Source organism: Pagrus pagrus (genome assembly GCF_965226575.1).
Source record: "Pagrus pagrus genome assembly, chromosome: 19".
Classification (NCBI taxonomy): Eukaryota; Metazoa; Chordata; class Actinopteri; order Spariformes; family Sparidae; genus Pagrus; species Pagrus pagrus.
Window position 1 is genome coordinate 7,843,492 of NC_140203.1, and position 17,109 is coordinate 7,860,600.

At 43.3% G+C, this 17,109-nt stretch overlaps 1 protein-coding gene across 13 annotated transcripts in view; it reads left to right on the plus strand.

Moving 5' to 3' along the window:
- The window catches only part of LOC311275482 (putative E3 ubiquitin-protein ligase HERC1), a 42,634-nt gene extending 25,993 nt beyond the window's left edge, over positions 1 to 16,641 (plus strand). For 7 of the 13 annotated variants that reach the window (XM_084384076.1, XM_084384074.1, XM_084384071.1 and 4 more), the window contains 37 exons: positions 295 to 481; positions 563 to 690; positions 1,500 to 1,708; positions 1,840 to 2,099; positions 2,205 to 2,257; positions 2,347 to 2,544; positions 3,323 to 3,488; positions 3,579 to 3,828; positions 4,431 to 4,653; positions 4,776 to 5,053; positions 5,482 to 5,609; positions 6,012 to 6,139; positions 6,585 to 6,812; positions 7,186 to 7,313; positions 7,467 to 7,666; positions 7,820 to 7,934; positions 8,084 to 8,215; positions 8,332 to 8,430; positions 8,735 to 8,908; positions 9,000 to 9,284; positions 9,381 to 9,446; positions 9,824 to 9,949; positions 10,050 to 10,188; positions 10,335 to 10,549; positions 10,911 to 11,066; positions 11,163 to 11,285; positions 11,504 to 11,606; positions 11,747 to 11,916; positions 12,028 to 12,166; positions 12,262 to 12,431; positions 13,480 to 13,649; positions 13,796 to 13,961; positions 14,093 to 14,169; positions 14,269 to 14,521; positions 14,637 to 14,789; positions 15,699 to 16,004; positions 16,090 to 16,641. In XM_084384076.1, coding sequence (XP_084240202.1) covers positions 295 to 481; positions 563 to 690; positions 1,500 to 1,708; positions 1,840 to 2,099; positions 2,205 to 2,257; positions 2,347 to 2,544; positions 3,323 to 3,488; positions 3,579 to 3,828; positions 4,431 to 4,653; positions 4,776 to 5,053; positions 5,482 to 5,609; positions 6,012 to 6,139; positions 6,585 to 6,812; positions 7,186 to 7,313; positions 7,467 to 7,666; positions 7,820 to 7,934; positions 8,084 to 8,215; positions 8,332 to 8,430; positions 8,735 to 8,908; positions 9,000 to 9,284; positions 9,381 to 9,446; positions 9,824 to 9,949; positions 10,050 to 10,188; positions 10,335 to 10,549; positions 10,911 to 11,066; positions 11,163 to 11,285; positions 11,504 to 11,606; positions 11,747 to 11,916; positions 12,028 to 12,166; positions 12,262 to 12,431; positions 13,480 to 13,649; positions 13,796 to 13,961; positions 14,093 to 14,169; positions 14,269 to 14,521; positions 14,637 to 14,789; positions 15,699 to 16,004; positions 16,090 to 16,275 — 6,287 coding nt within the window. In that variant the 3' untranslated portion in view covers positions 16,276 to 16,641. The remainder of the gene's footprint in view (positions 1 to 294; positions 482 to 562; positions 691 to 1,499; positions 1,709 to 1,839; positions 2,100 to 2,204; positions 2,258 to 2,346; positions 2,545 to 3,322; positions 3,489 to 3,578; positions 3,829 to 4,430; positions 4,654 to 4,775; positions 5,054 to 5,481; positions 5,610 to 6,011; positions 6,140 to 6,584; positions 6,813 to 7,185; positions 7,314 to 7,466; positions 7,667 to 7,819; positions 7,935 to 8,083; positions 8,216 to 8,331; positions 8,431 to 8,734; positions 8,909 to 8,999; positions 9,285 to 9,380; positions 9,447 to 9,823; positions 9,950 to 10,049; positions 10,189 to 10,334; positions 10,550 to 10,910; positions 11,067 to 11,162; positions 11,286 to 11,503; positions 11,607 to 11,746; positions 11,917 to 12,027; positions 12,167 to 12,261; positions 12,432 to 13,479; positions 13,650 to 13,795; positions 13,962 to 14,092; positions 14,170 to 14,268; positions 14,522 to 14,636; positions 14,790 to 15,698; positions 16,005 to 16,089) is intronic. The other 6 variants (XM_084384080.1, XM_084384083.1, XM_084384075.1 and 3 more) reach the window with 3 other exon arrangements.
- Positions 16,642 to 17,109: the final 468 nt, after the last annotated feature.

Here is a 17,109-nt window from a genome sequence, read left to right on the forward strand (position 1 = left end):
AAACAAGACAAAGTATGTGGATACACATTTACACATTTCATTGTAATGTTTTTAGCATTACTTCTTTTAACCTCACATTATTCAAAATGTAATCCTTCCCTCACTTACGGTGTCACACAGTTCCCACATTCACCCTCGTCACACACACCCAGATGTGCCAGCCTGACCTCAGGCAGCGCACAGAGGCATGGTCATCTGGTGGCGGTGTCCGACATGACTTAGCGATGCAGCACTCCATGATCCGTCTTTTCTTTTTGAACTCTGACAGTTCAACTTCCCTGTGGTCCCTCCCAGATGTAGCAGGTGACCTGGACTCTCAAACCATCGAGGTGTTGGCCAGCTGGATGCTTGAGCACCCCCTGACGGAGGAGCAGCAGGTGGCTGAGTCATCAAGACCAGAGGGTGCTCCTGACACCCCGTCACCAGATGGGCCTGAGACCGTACAGTGTCCCGAGCGCTCCACCAGTCAGCCCAGTGAAAGGTCAGGGATTTGAGATACTGACATTTGTACTGCACTGGCATACAGACAGTAGAATGATGGACTGTGTTATTTTGTTTACAGTCTGTTGCCAGGGCTCGACTGGATAGAGAGGGAGAACTTCTTGGACGTCCACCTCACAAGGAACAGACCTCCTCCAGCAAGAAGGCGACGCTCAGGCCCGACTCAGAGGACTTCCTTCCGAAGGGCAGGTCAGAATCACAGCATTGAACCAGAAATAAAATGATCACAGCAGAGCTGTTTTAGATCAGACATTGTATAAACACTAAAGTCGACAAGCTGGTTTTAGGTTTCCATTATCTGAATGAATCAAACTGTGCTGCAACTCATGATAAAACCTTTTAATTAAATCTTTTTGATGTTTACTATAAAACATTCACACATCTAGTTTATACAGAATGCCTGAGAAACAAGTTAGAGATTGTGTTTCTGGTGATCCTTTCTTTCATCAAAAAAAGATTGCCTGGATCATTATTAGAAGTTTTTCTTTTTGTTTATGTTGTACTCATTTTAGCCACAAGAGGCTGAAGTGCACCACCTCCCCCGTTTCTAAATTGGACTAAAAGCATTCTTGTTTTCTTCCCATTCAGTTTTAATTTCTCCATGCACTCTAAACAGAAGACATACCAGTATTGTTATAAAGCTTCCTAAGACACGTCACGATAATTGTGCCTTGCGTCTAGACTCTAGAGAGAGTGCATGGAGAAATAAAACCTCTCCTGGAAGAAAACATGAATGCTTTAAGTCCTCTTCAGAAAATGGGGTAGTGGTTCACTTCAGCCTCTTGTGGCCAAAACGAGAACTACAAAAACAAATGATACCTCTATCTCTAAACCACAAATTATCTTGACAAAAACATGTTTTAACCTGTTTTCACGGATGCGAAAAAAATGAAATTTAGAAAGATTTAAAATGGAATATCAGAATTTTTTGTCTTACTTCAGTAACTAAACATTTTATAGTGCATTTTTAAATTTGAAGCAAACATCATCTTTTACAGACTTGCCATCACCCAACCCCCTCCCGCAGCTGTACCAACCGCACACATCAGTCAGTGATTGGCCGGAGCAGGTGGAGTTTCATCCCTACTCTGCAGAGGAGGAGTCAGAGTTGTGCTACATGGATGATCCCTACCATGAAGAAACGTATGAGGACCTGCTCACCCCTTCATTCTTCAGCTTGGAGAGAGATACACTACAGATAGTGGAGGTGACACAAGAACTAAAATACAATTCTATTTATGTTTAATATGCAAGTCATGATTTGAACATGGTTTGTTTGAAGCTTATATGTCCTTGCTTCTAGAAATATCGTGATCCATCTTATTACCCTTATTTTAGGCCGGAGAGGAGCACAGTCAGATGGTGAAGTGTGAGCTATGCAACACCCTTACCCTGCAGTTTAACAATCACATAAAGAAGCGTCACCCAGGTTGCGGTCAGAGTGCTGCGCGGAAGGGTTACGACAGCACCGGGGCGTACGTGGACGTCTGGTTCAAAGGGGAGTGTGGCTCCAACTTCCCCTTCTACCTCCTCTGCACCTCCTGCAGGGAAAAGTATCTGGCTGCAAATCTGAGTGACCCAAGTTCCAAATATGAGAGGTATAAAAAACATGGGAAGCAATAGATACATGCACACTACACATAACAACCAGTAGGGCCTCAAGTGTCTTCTTATTTATCGTTCTTGTCTCCCTTTCGTTGCAGGGGTAAAGGTCTGACATCAGATTTGATTGGGCAGTTGGACAGCACTTCTGATGGTAGGGAAGGTGATGCCATGTCAGAAATGAATCTTTAAAATGATTTTGCAATTAATTTTATGATATGAACGGTGCTTCTGTTTTCTCAGATGATTGGGAAATGAGCCACCAAGACGAGTGCGATACAGACAAGCTGACAGGGCTGGAGGACTTTGGGCTTTTGCTTAGACCGCTGGGGCTGACTGAGAAGAAGCTGGTGCCAGACCCCATTACCTTCATGGAGGCAGATCCCCTCGGATCCCTGGTTTACAGCTCAGCTGACCCTACGAAAACAGTCGCTCCCAAAGGTATTATTAGGGTTTTTTTTTAAGCTAGTTTTGGTATAGAACATCCTGGTATTGGACATCCTGCTTAAAGTGCAGCAGCTGGTTCAAAGACAGTGTAAATCCTTAAATACGAGACAGCAAGTCATGCATGTATGCTACATTGATATTGAGAAATATCAATGTAAGGATTTGTGGAGATTAGAATGAGTAATGTGGAAAAGAAAGTAAACAAAATACACACGTTTGCACCAGTCAACATTATCCCAGCATGCTGCTCCTTTAGACAAATATTTTAACACGTTTTAAGACGCTTCAAAACTGACTATCAAGACAGTGTGACACCAAATCCACCACCCACAACAATAATTAAAATTCTCTTATCCAGAAAAGTCTAAATATTAACTTGTTGGTCATGTACAGAGCATTAGGTTGCATTGACTTAATAGCACACTGTGCTCTCGTTCATGTTGCAATGGATGTTTCTGCAACTTGATCTCTGCTGAAAGATTTAGCCCGCTTGTTGTAACATACACCCACGTTCCCTCTGTACTCGTTGGCAGCTGGAGGATCCAACCACGGCCAAGCGCAGTGACTCATCACTCATCTATCATAGCTTGGCATCTGAAGCACACATACACAGTACTCCCAGTTGTCCCATTGGATCCAGTGTTTTGACTTCTTTGCATGCCCACACCAGATGGATAAGCGTGGCTTGCATTAAAACTGTGAGTTTTGTGAGATGTAATCGAATACGTAAAAGCATAATAGATGACATTCGATATGTGTTTTTCCTCACTAGGGAACGCCCTCGTTGAGCAGAAGACATCTCTGAGCCTCGGACAGCAGGCGGTATCACTGAGGGACTCTCATGATAGACTTAAAGCTTTAAGAAGAGTCACCTCCACAGCCCAGATTCTGCTAGCTTACAGCATGGTGATGAGAGCACTGTCTCAGACTGCCTCCAGGTTTGTTTGTTCAGAATAAAGTCTTGTTGATTTATTTTTTTTCATCAGTTCATTCTGGTGTCACGAGTCTCCTTTTTTCTTCCTCTTCAGTGCAACAGTGTGCAGCCAGTCCAACGGACTCGAGTCTTTGGGTCTGGCAGATATCCGCATCCTGGTTCGTTTAATGACTCTAGCAGCAGGGGGCAGGGCTCACACATGTGTGGAGAGACAGCCAGGTGTGAAGGGGATGGCGGCAGAGCGCAGCAACTCCACCTGTCTCAGCTTCCTCTCCTCAGCCATCGGCAGTGTGGTGTCCCACAGCCCTGCTGCTTACAGACAGCTAGTGGAGATATGCACTCAGGTCAGTTTTCTTCGGTCGACCCAGTCATTGTAAATACATTACAATAACTATTACTACCATATTTCCTGAAAGAGTGACCATGGCATTTATTTACCTCAGCTGCAGGGGTGCTGGGGCTTTATTGGAAGCAGGATTAAGTATCTTTGGTCATAGTTTACTTTGAAGCATCTTTATTTCCAAATCTGGTCCTCTCTTCCCTATTGAAGTTACTACAAAATATATTTTGGCCTGGACATTAACACAAATACACCTGCAGCAACAGAAATGCAATATTATTAAGTCAGACACCCTCAGGCCATTATTAGAGACTCAGCTCTTATTTGAGGAAATACAGTATATCATTTTTGTATCACATTTGTTTTTGAAAACAATTAATGTGAGATGTTTTTAATATACAACACTCAATTACACTTCATTTTTTGTATTGGTATATTTTGATATATATGTCTGAATTGATTACGGCGTTACTGATAAAACATTGTGGACTGTAACATGTTAATATCCTGGTTTTAAAGAAATATTGAACAGTGAACAACTGTAACTGCTAGCAAATTGTTGCAAAGTCTAAAAATGAAATCTGTATCCAATATTACTGCTTACAGGACTTAATGGCAGCAGCTACAGGAGTGAACATCGGAGCGATCAGTGACCCCCAGCAGAGAGGATGTCTAAACTCCAACCTAACCGCCCAGGCAGCACAGCATCAGAAGGACTACATTGATCAGACGCCCCCCACATTCCTGGTCACACAAAGTCTGGTGTCCCTGCTCACTGAGAAGGGCCTTCACTGGTACAGCTCAGACCGAGCTGAACACGAGGCTAATGGTAAGGGAAAGTTGTTTGTTAAGTAGTTGTGTCGTTAGGTGTAATGATTCATTAGTGTTTGAAGTCTCCTGATTTTGTTGTTCATAGAAGCTCTCCTCTGCATATGTTTCTGTTTGACCTAGATTCAGGAAACAAAGGGGTGTCCTCTTCATCCTTGCCTCCTTCCCCTTTACCCCACCTGAGTTCCAGAGTGGGTCCCCTTGAGCTGGCTAATGCGTTGGCAGCATGTGTCCTGTCTGCCAGGCTGACCAGTAAACACCGCCAGTGGGCAGCACAGCAGCTGGTGCAGGCCTTGGCTGCCACAGGAAGGGACACTCCCAATCGGCCCCAGACCTACAGCGACCTGGCGGGAGATTTGCGCAAATGTCCTCTCAAAAGGCTGGAGGGACATTACAACAAGGTGAGGGACTCATCTGTTGTGTAACCTGCAGTGGTTTGTTTCGTTTATCCTTTTTGCTGTAACCTCATCGACCAAACAGTTTTCCTTTGTTCTCACAACAGATTTAATTTTTTTTGTAAGAAAATAAACCAAAAACATCTCGTTTGTAACTCAAATATCTTAAAACCAGGGCCATACATTATCCACGTGAACAATTTTAATGTTATTTTTTCCCCCAAAAACAGTGGTACAGCAATTTGAAATTTAGCTTTGACAGTACAAAGAATTTTAATCGCAGCTCTAACCATTACTGTGTGCAGCAGTTAGCAGTGGAAAAATAAAATAATGCCTGTAAAACATCCAGCAAAGCTGGGTGAGGTCTGGTATTTCACACCCTATCGTGAGAGGTGAAGTTAAAAGAAGTTTCCCATTTTTTCTGTCATGTTCAGGTGACCAGCTGCTCCTGGAACAGCGATCAGAATCTGCTGGCTACGTGCTCTCAGGACAAGGTGGTGCAACTATGGAGCATCAGCCAGAACGCTGTGGAGTTACAGACCACCTTCTCCTGTATTACCAGGTTACGTCTGCTTGTTTCTGTTGTGTTTTGTTCAGTGAGGCTTTTACTATTCATTGTTGTTGATCGTTTGCCCATCATGCCTGCTGTGCTTGAGTTCATAATAACTGTTTAAAAGTTGATGTGACACTGTGGTATAAGGCAAGGTTAGTGACTCACTGCCAAAACGTTAATTTTATCCATATGTTATGCCTGAGAATATTTGATTTAGAAAGTCTTGTGTACAGTAGTTGTACACAGTTTTATCCTTAATTGCAAAATATGAAAGGTTAACAGAAAGTTTCCGGGTTTCTGACGATGAAGCAACAGACCTAGATATTTCTGAAGATATTATATCCACACTATTAAAGAACTGGTGTTTATTATGTTTTAACTTCTCCTTCCTCTGACTCTCTCCCTCTGTAGTAAGACAGACAGATCAAGCAGTGAGAGGGCTGGTAGATTTCACCACATGTCTCCTGTGTACTGGAGCACAGGGGGAAACTTTTTGGCTGCCCCAGAGAACAAACACATAAACATCATGAACATCAGAGGTAAATCTGGCATTTTGCATCTTTACTAGTCTAGTGTCAACTACTATGAAAAAACATATTCTCCCTGATCCATTTTCTTGTTACAGCTGTAAATGTGAATGCACTGTAACAACAGAATGTTATAGCAAATACAGATAAATTATACCTCCTGTTAATGCTGTTAATGAGTGTAAAATAAGGCAAAGCAAATGTATTTATATAGCGCATTTCATACCCAAAGGGCTTTACAGATTACACAGGCAAAAGCACAAGAAAGACATTATAAAACAGAATAAGTGCAGGCACAGAAATACATAGAACAAAACTACAAAAGCAAACCACAAAAGAAGACTTAGTAATAAGAGCAAGAACAATAAAAACACCGGATTTGATTAGAAGGGGAGTTGTATGGTGCTTAGAAATATTCAAATTGTTGAAACTAATCTTAATTACTGTGACTTTACAGGGTCTCACTGTCATGTGGAGGCTCAGTTGTCTCGGGTCACAGCCCTCTGCTGGGCTCAGGCCTTCAGCTTGTGGGTTCTTGACCAGTCAGTGCCGTGCAAGAACAGACCTGCTGAGAGCCTGTTGGTGGGACGGCTGGATGGCTCCCTCTGCTGGCTGCAGGTCACAATGCAGGAAATCGACCTGCACGTTAAGAGCACCGAACTCACCCACTGCCGCAGGAGCGAGGGTAAGGAGATGAAGTATTTCTCATAAAAAGTACCACCAGATATTCTCACTTGCAAGTTAGATTGATTATAGGCTCTCAGTGTGCATGAGCAGGATCGTATCCTAATTATTTGCCTCATTATATGTAATGTTGCCGCTATTCTCTTTTAGCTAATTGTCGTGACTCCCTGGAGTTTAAGCTTTTTAGTCTTTCTCGGTTCAGTATGGTAAGCTAACCTAACCGCCCGCTTGCTGTAGCTTCATATTTTTAGCGTTCAGATGGGAGAGCAGCGTTGACCTTCTCATCTGACTCTCAGCAAGAAAGCAAATTAAGTCTATTTTTCAGAATATTGAACCATCTGTTTTTGAGACTGTTCTCCTCTGATCTCTCCTAGCTCCCCAGTGTGTCGCCTGGCACAGTGAGGACAAGCCTTTTGCAGCGGGCTATCCTGATGGAAAGATCCTCTTGGCCTCGACTGAGACATATGAGAATGAGCAGCCTGTAGTGCTGTGTGTCTTCCAGGTTTGTTTTCAAAATGCACTCCACACATTGTAATAGCAGTATGCTGAAGAACTTAAGGAAAAAAACACAATTTTATGCATTTCATACCCTTGTCAGTCTACATATGGGACTTTTCTTATCTACTACTCCACCCTTACTGCCTTCTCTGTACAGGACGCTGTGAGCTCCCTAAAATGGGACCCCACAGGGCACTTGCTGCTCTGCTTGGGGAGGTCAGAGGTTGTGAAAATACTGGGACGCTCTTCGGGCATCTGGGTGACACTCCACACCCTCATTCACAACAGCACTGTTAACGTCGCCGAATGGTGCCCACTCGCCGGCAGAGCACCTGATCCCAGACTCATGTTGGCTGCGTGAGTTTACATAACCTCATCTCCTCCTTGACATCAAACACTTCTGCAATACAAAGAGGAAGATGACTGCTGTTTTCTGATACTTTAATTTGAAGTTCCTTTATTTATATGTTTTTTTTCAAGACTCATTAAATTCTCTCCATCTTTCTTTAGAGGTTGTCAGAATGGCTCTGTTCATGTCTGGACGCTGCCACAGGGTGGCACTGTTGTATCTCTGCCCAACATTTTGAACAGCCCCCTGAGCCAGGATAAGAGCTCTGATGTCAAGGTCTGTTTGGATCTGCAGGCCTGGTTCTACTGATATCTCGAAAATTTTGTCATAACGAAATCTATTAATCCGTTCGTTTCATTTGATTTTGGCAAGTTGTGCCTCTGGTTTCAGCTCATGTAATCAACTAGTTCTGTTTCTTTCTGCAGCAGGAGAGTGCAAAGTGTGTGTTTGTACTTCACGGCCACATCACAGCAGTGAAGTCCCTCTCATTTTGCTCCAGTGGACTGGCTCTGGTCTCTGGAGGGATTGGGGGATTGCTCAACATCTGGTCCTTACAGGTCAGCACACAACATTCACTGTTGCTTCCCCTTCCCAACCAACAGTACCAGTCAGTTAAAATGTTCTTGTGCGTAACTCTGATATAAATCCGTCTAATTTAATTTTCATCTTGCAGGATGGTTCAGTCGCACAGACTGTTACAGGTTTGGGTTCAGTTGTCAATACTACCTGGATACCAAACTTGGGTGTGGCTGCCTGCTTTGGAAGGTCAAAGGTAATTTGGATCACAGCGAGCTTTAACTTCCATCAAACATTAATGGATTAGTTTGACATTTTGGGAAATACCATACAACTCTCAGATCTGTGCTTTCAATAATAATATTACTTTAGACAAGAATGAAAAGAAGCTCATTTCTTGAAAAAAAAATCCTGAAAATCAGTCATACTAGTCATACGCTTCTGTGCTGTTTATTTATTCATTACTTATCTTTTTATTTCCATTTGATCTGATAAGTAAAGTACCCACATTTTTGCTTATGTCACTGAACAGTTCTGTTCTCTCATTGTTTCTTTCCCAGGATGTTTTGTTAATCTGCTGCACCCCAGACTGGATCAGCCAGAATCACATGCTGGCTTCCTGCCGTATGGTCCTCAGAAGCCAGAACATCCTCGGTCTAAATCGGGCACCTTGTTTGGCTGTCTTCCTGGAGAGGCTGCCCTTGCTGTTGCAGGACCAGTACAACTATGAGCGGGTCATTACTGAAACTAAGTTTTAAAATTGCTTTGTGTGTTGTTCTGTCAGGCTCTCCTGAGACTTTGATTGTTTTTAAATCTTTAATGCAGAGCCATGTTGCGGCCGGTGACCAGCTCGTTCATAGTGCCTTCCTGCAGAGTCTGTCCTCCCTGTCCGTCGGCCTGTCCTTGGAGAAGCATCTGTGCCGTTTCCCACGCCCCCCACACCACATCTGTCCCGATGCCCACTCCTGCCCGTCAGAGTGGAGCTGGCTGGCCACTTACGCCACAACTGTCCGCAGTGCTGAGGCTATCGCCAGTGGTACGGCCTTCCCAGAGTCCTTCATTATTTCAGACTTTCAGGAGGTGGATGAAACGGAAATCACCAAGGCACTGGTATGTGATGACAATCCATCTTTGTGCTATTGTTTGTTTAGGATATGTATATGTTTTTAATTTAGGCATCTATTGAGACACTTCTCTGTCTTCTAGGATAACAGTAAGTGGAGCTTCAAGATGGATGAACAGCTGATGTCATGGGCCACCTCCAGACCAGAGGTAACAGCTCAGCCGTCTAACAGTACAGCCTTTTTTACAACTTCAAATGGAACATGGGGCCTTGTGGTTACGACATGGGAAGTTGTGTACATTATGCTAACCAACTGTGTCTTGAAGCCACCATAGCTAATAGCTGCAATGAAATGCAGGAAGTGCAAAGGCATAAAAGAGGATGAGGCAGTATCAATATCAACATTTTCCGCCTTGAGGGAATTTCTTCAAATTCAGGATACAACATAAAATTTAGAAAATGTCAGCAAATACATCACATCTTATGAAAAATTACTTCTGTCTGCATGAGAAATTGTATGTTTTTTTTAAAGGTAGTGTGTTTCTAATAGATTGTTACTTGTATTTGACCTTCTGTGTTTCTTTAGGACTGGCAACAAGGTGGGAAGAGTGAGGTGTACCTGTGGGGGAACGGACGTTACGGACAGTTGGCAGGAATGGGAACCAACCTCATGATTCCCACTCTTGCACCCTCTCTGTTACAAACACAACAGGTAGTGGCTTTATTCATTTAGGAGGGAGGCAGTCTTTGCCCTTGAGTGCAACCGTTTTCTCATTTTCCTTTGCCTTGTGGGTGTTTTCATTGTCATTCAGGTTGTTTGTGGGCAGAACTGTTCCTTCCTGGTCCAGTCCAATGGGACAGTACTGGCTGTAGGAGAAGGACAATATGGCAGACTGGGCCAAGGGAATTCAGATGATCTCTATGTCCCCACTATTATCTCTGCTTTTCAAGGTACAACATTCATCCAGAGCCGACGAAAACATGTCTGAGCTGTTATGAATTTTTATGCTGTGACGAATTTTCACCCTTGCCTCAAACAATTCATTTATCCGCAACAGAAAGAGAAAAAAATAATCATTTTTCGCTTGTTTGTGAAGTTAAGCTTCACTGCCTCTTTCATCTGTCGGCAGGATATGTGGTGACTCACCTGGTGACGTCCTGCGGATCCGACGGACACTCCATGGCTCTGACTGAGACTGGGGAGGTGTTCAGTTGGGGAGACGGAGATTTTGGGAAACTGGGTCACGGCAACAGTGAAAGACAGAGGAGACCCAAACAGATAGAGGCCTTACAAGGAGAAGATGTTGTTCAGGTAGAGATAAACTTGTCTTGAGGTCCAGGAGGTAGTTTTGTACTTTTATTCTGAGTTGTTAAAAGCATTAAAAAGTTGTTAGTGTTATTCAACTGGCAGGATGAAGCAGCTGCTGTTGATCCTTTATTCCTTCAGTGCATTTCTAAAGGAAGGATGATTGAGACACAGTAGCAACTCAAACAATTGGCTCCTATATGAGCTGTCTTCAATATCTCACATTTTGTAACAAGCTTGTAAAAAACACATTATTTAAAATCAGCAAGCAACATGTCAAAGAGACCAATAAAGTATCAGACACCGACACATCAATGTAACTCGATGTTTTCTGACAGCTTCGTATGGCTTTTGTTTGTTTTCCCAGCTTGCTTGTGGTTTCCGGCACTCAGCTGTGGTAACAGCAGATGGGAAGCTGTTCACCTTTGGCAGCGGTGAATCTGGTCGTCTGGGTCAAAGGTCAACGTCCAACAAGATGCTGCCTGAGAGGGTGGCTGCCCTTGAGGGATATCATGTGGGCCAGGTGAGAAATGTTTGTTTTCACTCTTAAACTCAGAACGTGATAGAGGCTCCACAGCGAGGTAGGATTAATTATTTCTAACTTTTTTACCCTTTTCAGGTGTCATGTGGTCTCAACCACACCCTGGTGCTCTCCCTTGATGGGATGGTTGTGTGGGCATTTGGAGATGGGGATTATGGCAAATTGGGAACTGGTTCCTCTACAGCGAAATACTATCCTCAGGTGAGTTAACGGTGACAAAGACTCAAAATTAGGAATCCTCAAAAGACAAAAAAAGAGGACATTATTCTGTTTGCCTGGTTGCCTCAATAGAGAATGGAATGAGGAATACCAAAGTCATGATTTTTACTACCTCAATTGTTGAAGTATTATATATTAATTTGAATAAGTGCTTTTATAAATGTATTATTGATGAAATATTATCTGTGGCCTATTTTCAGAAAGTGGAGCAGCTTTGCAACAAGGGAATAAAGAAGGTCTGTTGTGGGACACAGTTCTCTGTGGCGCTGGCTTGTGACGGACATGTTTACACATTTGGACAAGGTAGAGTTTACTGTGAAAGTGGATCATGAGAATGTCTGCATTATTAATTAAAATATTGTTGTTATACTCTGTCCCTATTTACTTTTTTAAAACATCTTTAGCATTTATTACTCTCTTACTTCCTTCTGTTCATCCTTCAGAGCGCCTGATCGGCCTGCCGGACTCCATGCTGAAGAATAGATCCTGCCCCCAGGTGGTGCCGTCTCTGGAGGGGTTCTTCATCGAAGACGTTGCAGTGGGCTGTGAGCATGTGCTCGCTCTGTCCTCCACTGGAGACGTCTACGCCTGGGGCTGCAACAGTGAGGGACAGGTAACCAACCACCTTTGTTTTATACACCTTGACAATCTGTAGTTTGCTTTCAGTGCACATCAGAAGCACTCTAAAGCCTGTGTTGTTGTCTTTTGTGTTTTTGTGTTCTAGCTTGGCCTTGGACACTCAAACCAAGTGAAGGAGCCCACGCTCATAACAGCCCTCCAGGGGAAGAACATCAGACAGATCTCTGCTGGCCGCTGCCACAGTTCTGCGTGGACCACCCCCTCTACCTCGATGAAAATCTCAGGTATTCACACGGTCCTACAGGACTTGTACACGTGCAGATGCTCTTTGTGCGTATAAGCCATTAAAAAGAAACTAATTTGTTATCTTGATCTGCAGGTGGCCCTGGAAATTTCCAGTTAGGCCTTCCCCAGTCAGTCCCTCCCCAGTACAACACTCTGAAAGACTGCAGCCCTGGTGTCCTCAGCATGCGCCTCAGGGTACTCTACAACTTTTCTGATCTCATGTACAAGTCCTGGAGGCTGCTCAACCTGGACCCCAAGAATCCGGTAATCAATGATCCAATTTTATACCCTTTTAAATATGTTAAAACTTTGAAACTAGAGTTACACGGTGCTTAATGAAATCGAAATCTCAAACAACATTTGAGTAGACATTATCCAGATGCAGATGTGATAATTAGGGGAAATTTGTTCCTGAAACCGTAAAAAGCATGACCTCCCTTTGTTTAAAAAAAAAAACCTGGACGGTGGAACCATTAACATTTGACTTTGGCACCATCTCTGATTTGTAAAGAACAGGTTTGAATGAGATTGTTAATGTGTTAATCTAAGTTGAGGTACTGATCAGTACTGAGCGAGAGTGCTGCAGCCAGCAGCTATGAAACAAGCTGCAATTAAAACCCTGTGGGCGATGTTGCATCTTCAGAGTACATCCATTTAAAATGCTTGTTCTTGCCACTGACAGACGCAGATTGTTATTCTAAGTGTCTGGCTACATTATGAAAAGGATCCCTACAGAGAAAGACCTTTCTGATAAAGAGTTAGATCTTTTTGTTCAACCAGAAACAGCCGCTTCGAAAAGCCACCAGCTTCCATTTAAAAAAACTGTAATTTAAGGGTTTTATTTATTCAAACCTGTCCGATAAACAAAACAAAACTGACCAAAACTATCTTGGTTTACATCCACTGTTCCAGCACTGCACTTCATGCTGTTTCCCCCTCTTCTTCTCTTATATGTGCCCTCTCTCTCGCTCCTCTCCTGATATTTTTACATGTAACGCTGTAAATAGTGTTGCGCGATTGCCCACAAGGATTAAATTGCAGCTGGTTTCGTGGCTGCTTGTTGCAACACTCACGTTCAATACTGGACCAATTTCAAAAATTGTTGTCTCTGTTGGTCACTTAGACACAAAATGCCCGGAGTTACCCTTTAAAAGAGTAAATGTTAGAGAAAAATAACTGAATTCCTAATAATAAATCGTGCACCTGCTGCTTAGATAGTAAGTTAGTCTTTTCTCTCCCTAACTATTATTTTTCATAGTGATGCCTCATTCACCTCCACCTATTTTTATTCCCCGTCCTTCTCTCTATCCAGGTGTCCACTTCACGCTATAGTTCAGGTACGACCGCCATCATCCGAGGTGAGCTGCGGGGCCTCCTGTCACCCAAGGTCAACACTCTGCCTCTGGTGCGCTCCATTGGAAGAACAATGACCCAGGGCAAAACGTACGGGCCGCAGATCACAGTGAAACGGATCTCCACAAGGTGAGAACGACCATGAGGTTTTGGTAGAATCTAGCACTGTGGTTGTTTCTTTTGCAAGACTTTCTTTCTACTGTTTGTTCATGAAGACTTTCTCTTAGTTTTATATCTGTTAGTATATGTTCATCAAAACTTTTTCACTCCCACAGAGGGCGTTCGAGCAAACCCATCTTTGTGCAGATCGCAAAGCAAGTGGTGAGCCTGAATCCTCTGGAGCTGCGGCTTCCATCACGAGCCTGGAAGGTCAAGCTCGTCGGAGAGGGAGCTGACGATGCCGGAGGAGTGTTTGATGACACCATCACAGAGATGTGCCAGGTAGGATGGAGAGCACACAGAGAAGGTCTCCAGGAGCAAAGGAGATAGAAATAATGCTGCCTGCGATATTCTATAAAATATTCTCTATTCTTTTGTATGCTTTTTGTAAATTTTAAAAAATCTTTTGTCAGGAGTTGCAGTCTGGTGTGGTGGATCTTCTGATTCATACTCCCAACAGCTTTGCAGATGTGGGCAGTAACACTGACAGGTGCACATTTTGTAGTCATCTTTTGATCACCAAACATTATCCTGAAAGTAATATTTCAAATTTTCTAAAAACGATCTTTCCCTCTCACATTGCTCACAGGTTTCTGTTGAACCCAGCTGCATTCTCAGAGGATCACATGGTCCAGTTTCGCTTCCTTGGCATCCTCATGGCGGTGGCCATCCGCACCAAGAAGCCTCTGGACCTGCATCTGGCTCCGTGGGTGTGGAAACAGCTCTGCTCGATGCCACTGGGAGGGCCTGACCTGGAGGAGGTGGACCTGCTCACCTACCGCACCCTCCAAGGCATCCTTCACCTGGAAAACAGTGGAATCACAGAGGATAATTTCCATGTGGTGAGATGCTGTGCAAAGAGTTCAGTGATGACAAAAGATCTTCCACTTTCTAGCCTGAAAGATGTTTAACTACTGTTCCTTTCTCTTTCTCCTTTTCCTTCACCTGCCTCTGAAGATGATCCCCCTGGATTCCTTCATGGCCCACAGTGCAGATGGAAGGCTCGTACCTGTGGTCCCCGGAGGGCAAAACCTCTTCCTGACCTTTGCCAACCGAAATGAATATGTGGAGCGAGCACTGGACTACAGGCTGCATGAAATGGATTCACAGGTTTGAACTGTTGGAGAATTGATTTGGGTTTATTCAGCAGGGCTGTCGAGCCTGCAAACAGCTACACATTTAAACACCAGAGAATACTGATTTCTTTAGGATACACCAGAGGAATAAGTCTATTTCATGTGTCATTAGCTCTCGTTTGGCCCCCGTCGAGCAGTCTTTAGGAAAGCAGGCAGTCTGTCATTACACCAGCTGTGACAGGATCTCGAGGAAAGAACATTAAATTCTCTATTAGCAAACTGAACACAGTCAAAAAGTCACTCCCGGACCAAAGCTAAAACGTTTTTTCACAAGCTGCATTATTAGGGATGTACCTCCCGGTTATTTTCAGTGATTAATCTGCTGATTATTGTCTAGATTAATCAACTAATCATTAAAATGTAAGAAATTAGTGTTAAATGTCCATCCTAGTTTCTCAAAGTCCATGGGGACGTCTGAAATAATCTCGTTCTGCCAGTCCAAAACCTGAAGTATTCAGTTTCATATGAAGAGGCTGACAACAACTAATTTGAGTCCTTTTTAAAGCAAGAGATGTGAATGTCATGCTGACATTTTTTTTATTATTTTCTGACATTTTATAGTCCAAATGATTCATTGAGAAAGTAAACAACAGATGGAAATAGTAAAAGTCTAATGTCTTCTTTTCAAGGCATAAAGATGAGACTGTAAAGTGGCTGGGTTTTAAAAAAAACAACTAAATTCACCAGACTTGACCCACGCAGGCAATTTTATTGTACTTTGGTGTGGATTTCTCTCCACTGAAACTCTTCATCCATATTAAACACCCAGTCTGCCCACCAGTTTCCATTAGTGCTCACTAGACAGCCTGTTTGTTCTCCTGTTGTTGTTCCCTTTATCTCGTCCTCAGAAGTATCAAAGCTGACGTTGTTCTCTTGTGTCCAGGTGGCAGCAGTCAGAGAGGGCATGTCCACCATCATCCCCGTGCCCCTCCTCTCCCTGCTGACAGCACAGCAGCTGGAGCAGCTGGTCTGTGGGCTGCCGGAGGTCTCCGTCGAGATGCTGAAGAAGCTGGTGCGTTACCGTGACATCACCGAGAGCCACCAGCTCATTGGCTGGTTTTGGCAGAGCCTGGAGGAGTTCACCAATGAGGAGCGGGTGCTTTTCCTGCGGTTCGTCTCTGGCCGGTCCAGGTTGCCTTCCAACCCAGCTGATATCACGCAGAAGTTCCAAATCATCAAGGTTGACAGGGTGAGGACACTGTAACAAATGAACAAGCCTGTTCTCACTATAAGCACAAACAATAAACTTTTGCTTCCCTTCTCGTTTCCTTCAGCCCGTCAACGGCCTCCCGACAGCCCAGACCTGCTTCTTCCTTTTCCGCCTGCCCCCGTACACGAGTCAGGCCATCCTCGCCGAGCGTCTGCGCTACTCCATCCACAACTGCCCCTCCATCGACATGGACAACTACATGCTGACTCACAACACCGACCCAGCAGACAGCTCCGACACAGAGGACTGAAGCAGCCACCTTTAGTCCGCCAGGGTGATGAATGTAACTTCTCCCACGCCATGCACATTATGCACTGAACACTGATTTTTATTTGCCAAACCTGTATGGTAGTGTACTGTTTATATGTCGGTTGACATATCGGCTGAAGATATGTGTAGTTTTGTTTTGTTCCCAACTGTTCAAGGTGTTGTTATTATTGCAGTGCTTACTCTGAATCAAATCTACAGGGATACAGAATAAGATTTTTTCAAAATATAGGTGAATAAGCCACAATACAGAAGTTAATGTGCCTGTTTGTTTGAAAATATGTAATAATTTAATGACCTGTCACACACGGACAGTATTATTGTAAATTAAAGAGTGTTTAAATAAGGATTTTGGTGTGAAATCTTTGCTTCCAAATTTGATTTTGTTTGAAAAAGGATCAAGTTTTCAAGTGCTTACATCCAGATTATGATTGTGAAAGTTTATGAGTCAGAAATCTGACGTCAAGGACTCGTTGTAGTTCAAATTGCCAACTTGAAACTTTGGAAATTACAACTTCACAGTTCAAATACTCTCTGAATCACAAATGTCAACCTAATTGTGGCGCTAGAGGAAAAAAACAAGATTACTGAACTTCATCCTCTGGAGAAAATGAAGGTCGGTACAAAATGTCTGGACCAAAGTGGTGACAAACAGACTGATATTACCATGCTGCTTAATATGCTAAAAATAAAAAATCTTGTGTGATAGAATGTGAGGTTTTAAACCTTGAGGAATTTTCTCTAACTTGAGATAATCAGGACTAAATAAGCAACAATCGAATAAAAGGTGAGAAAAAAAAAACTGAAGATTTAATCA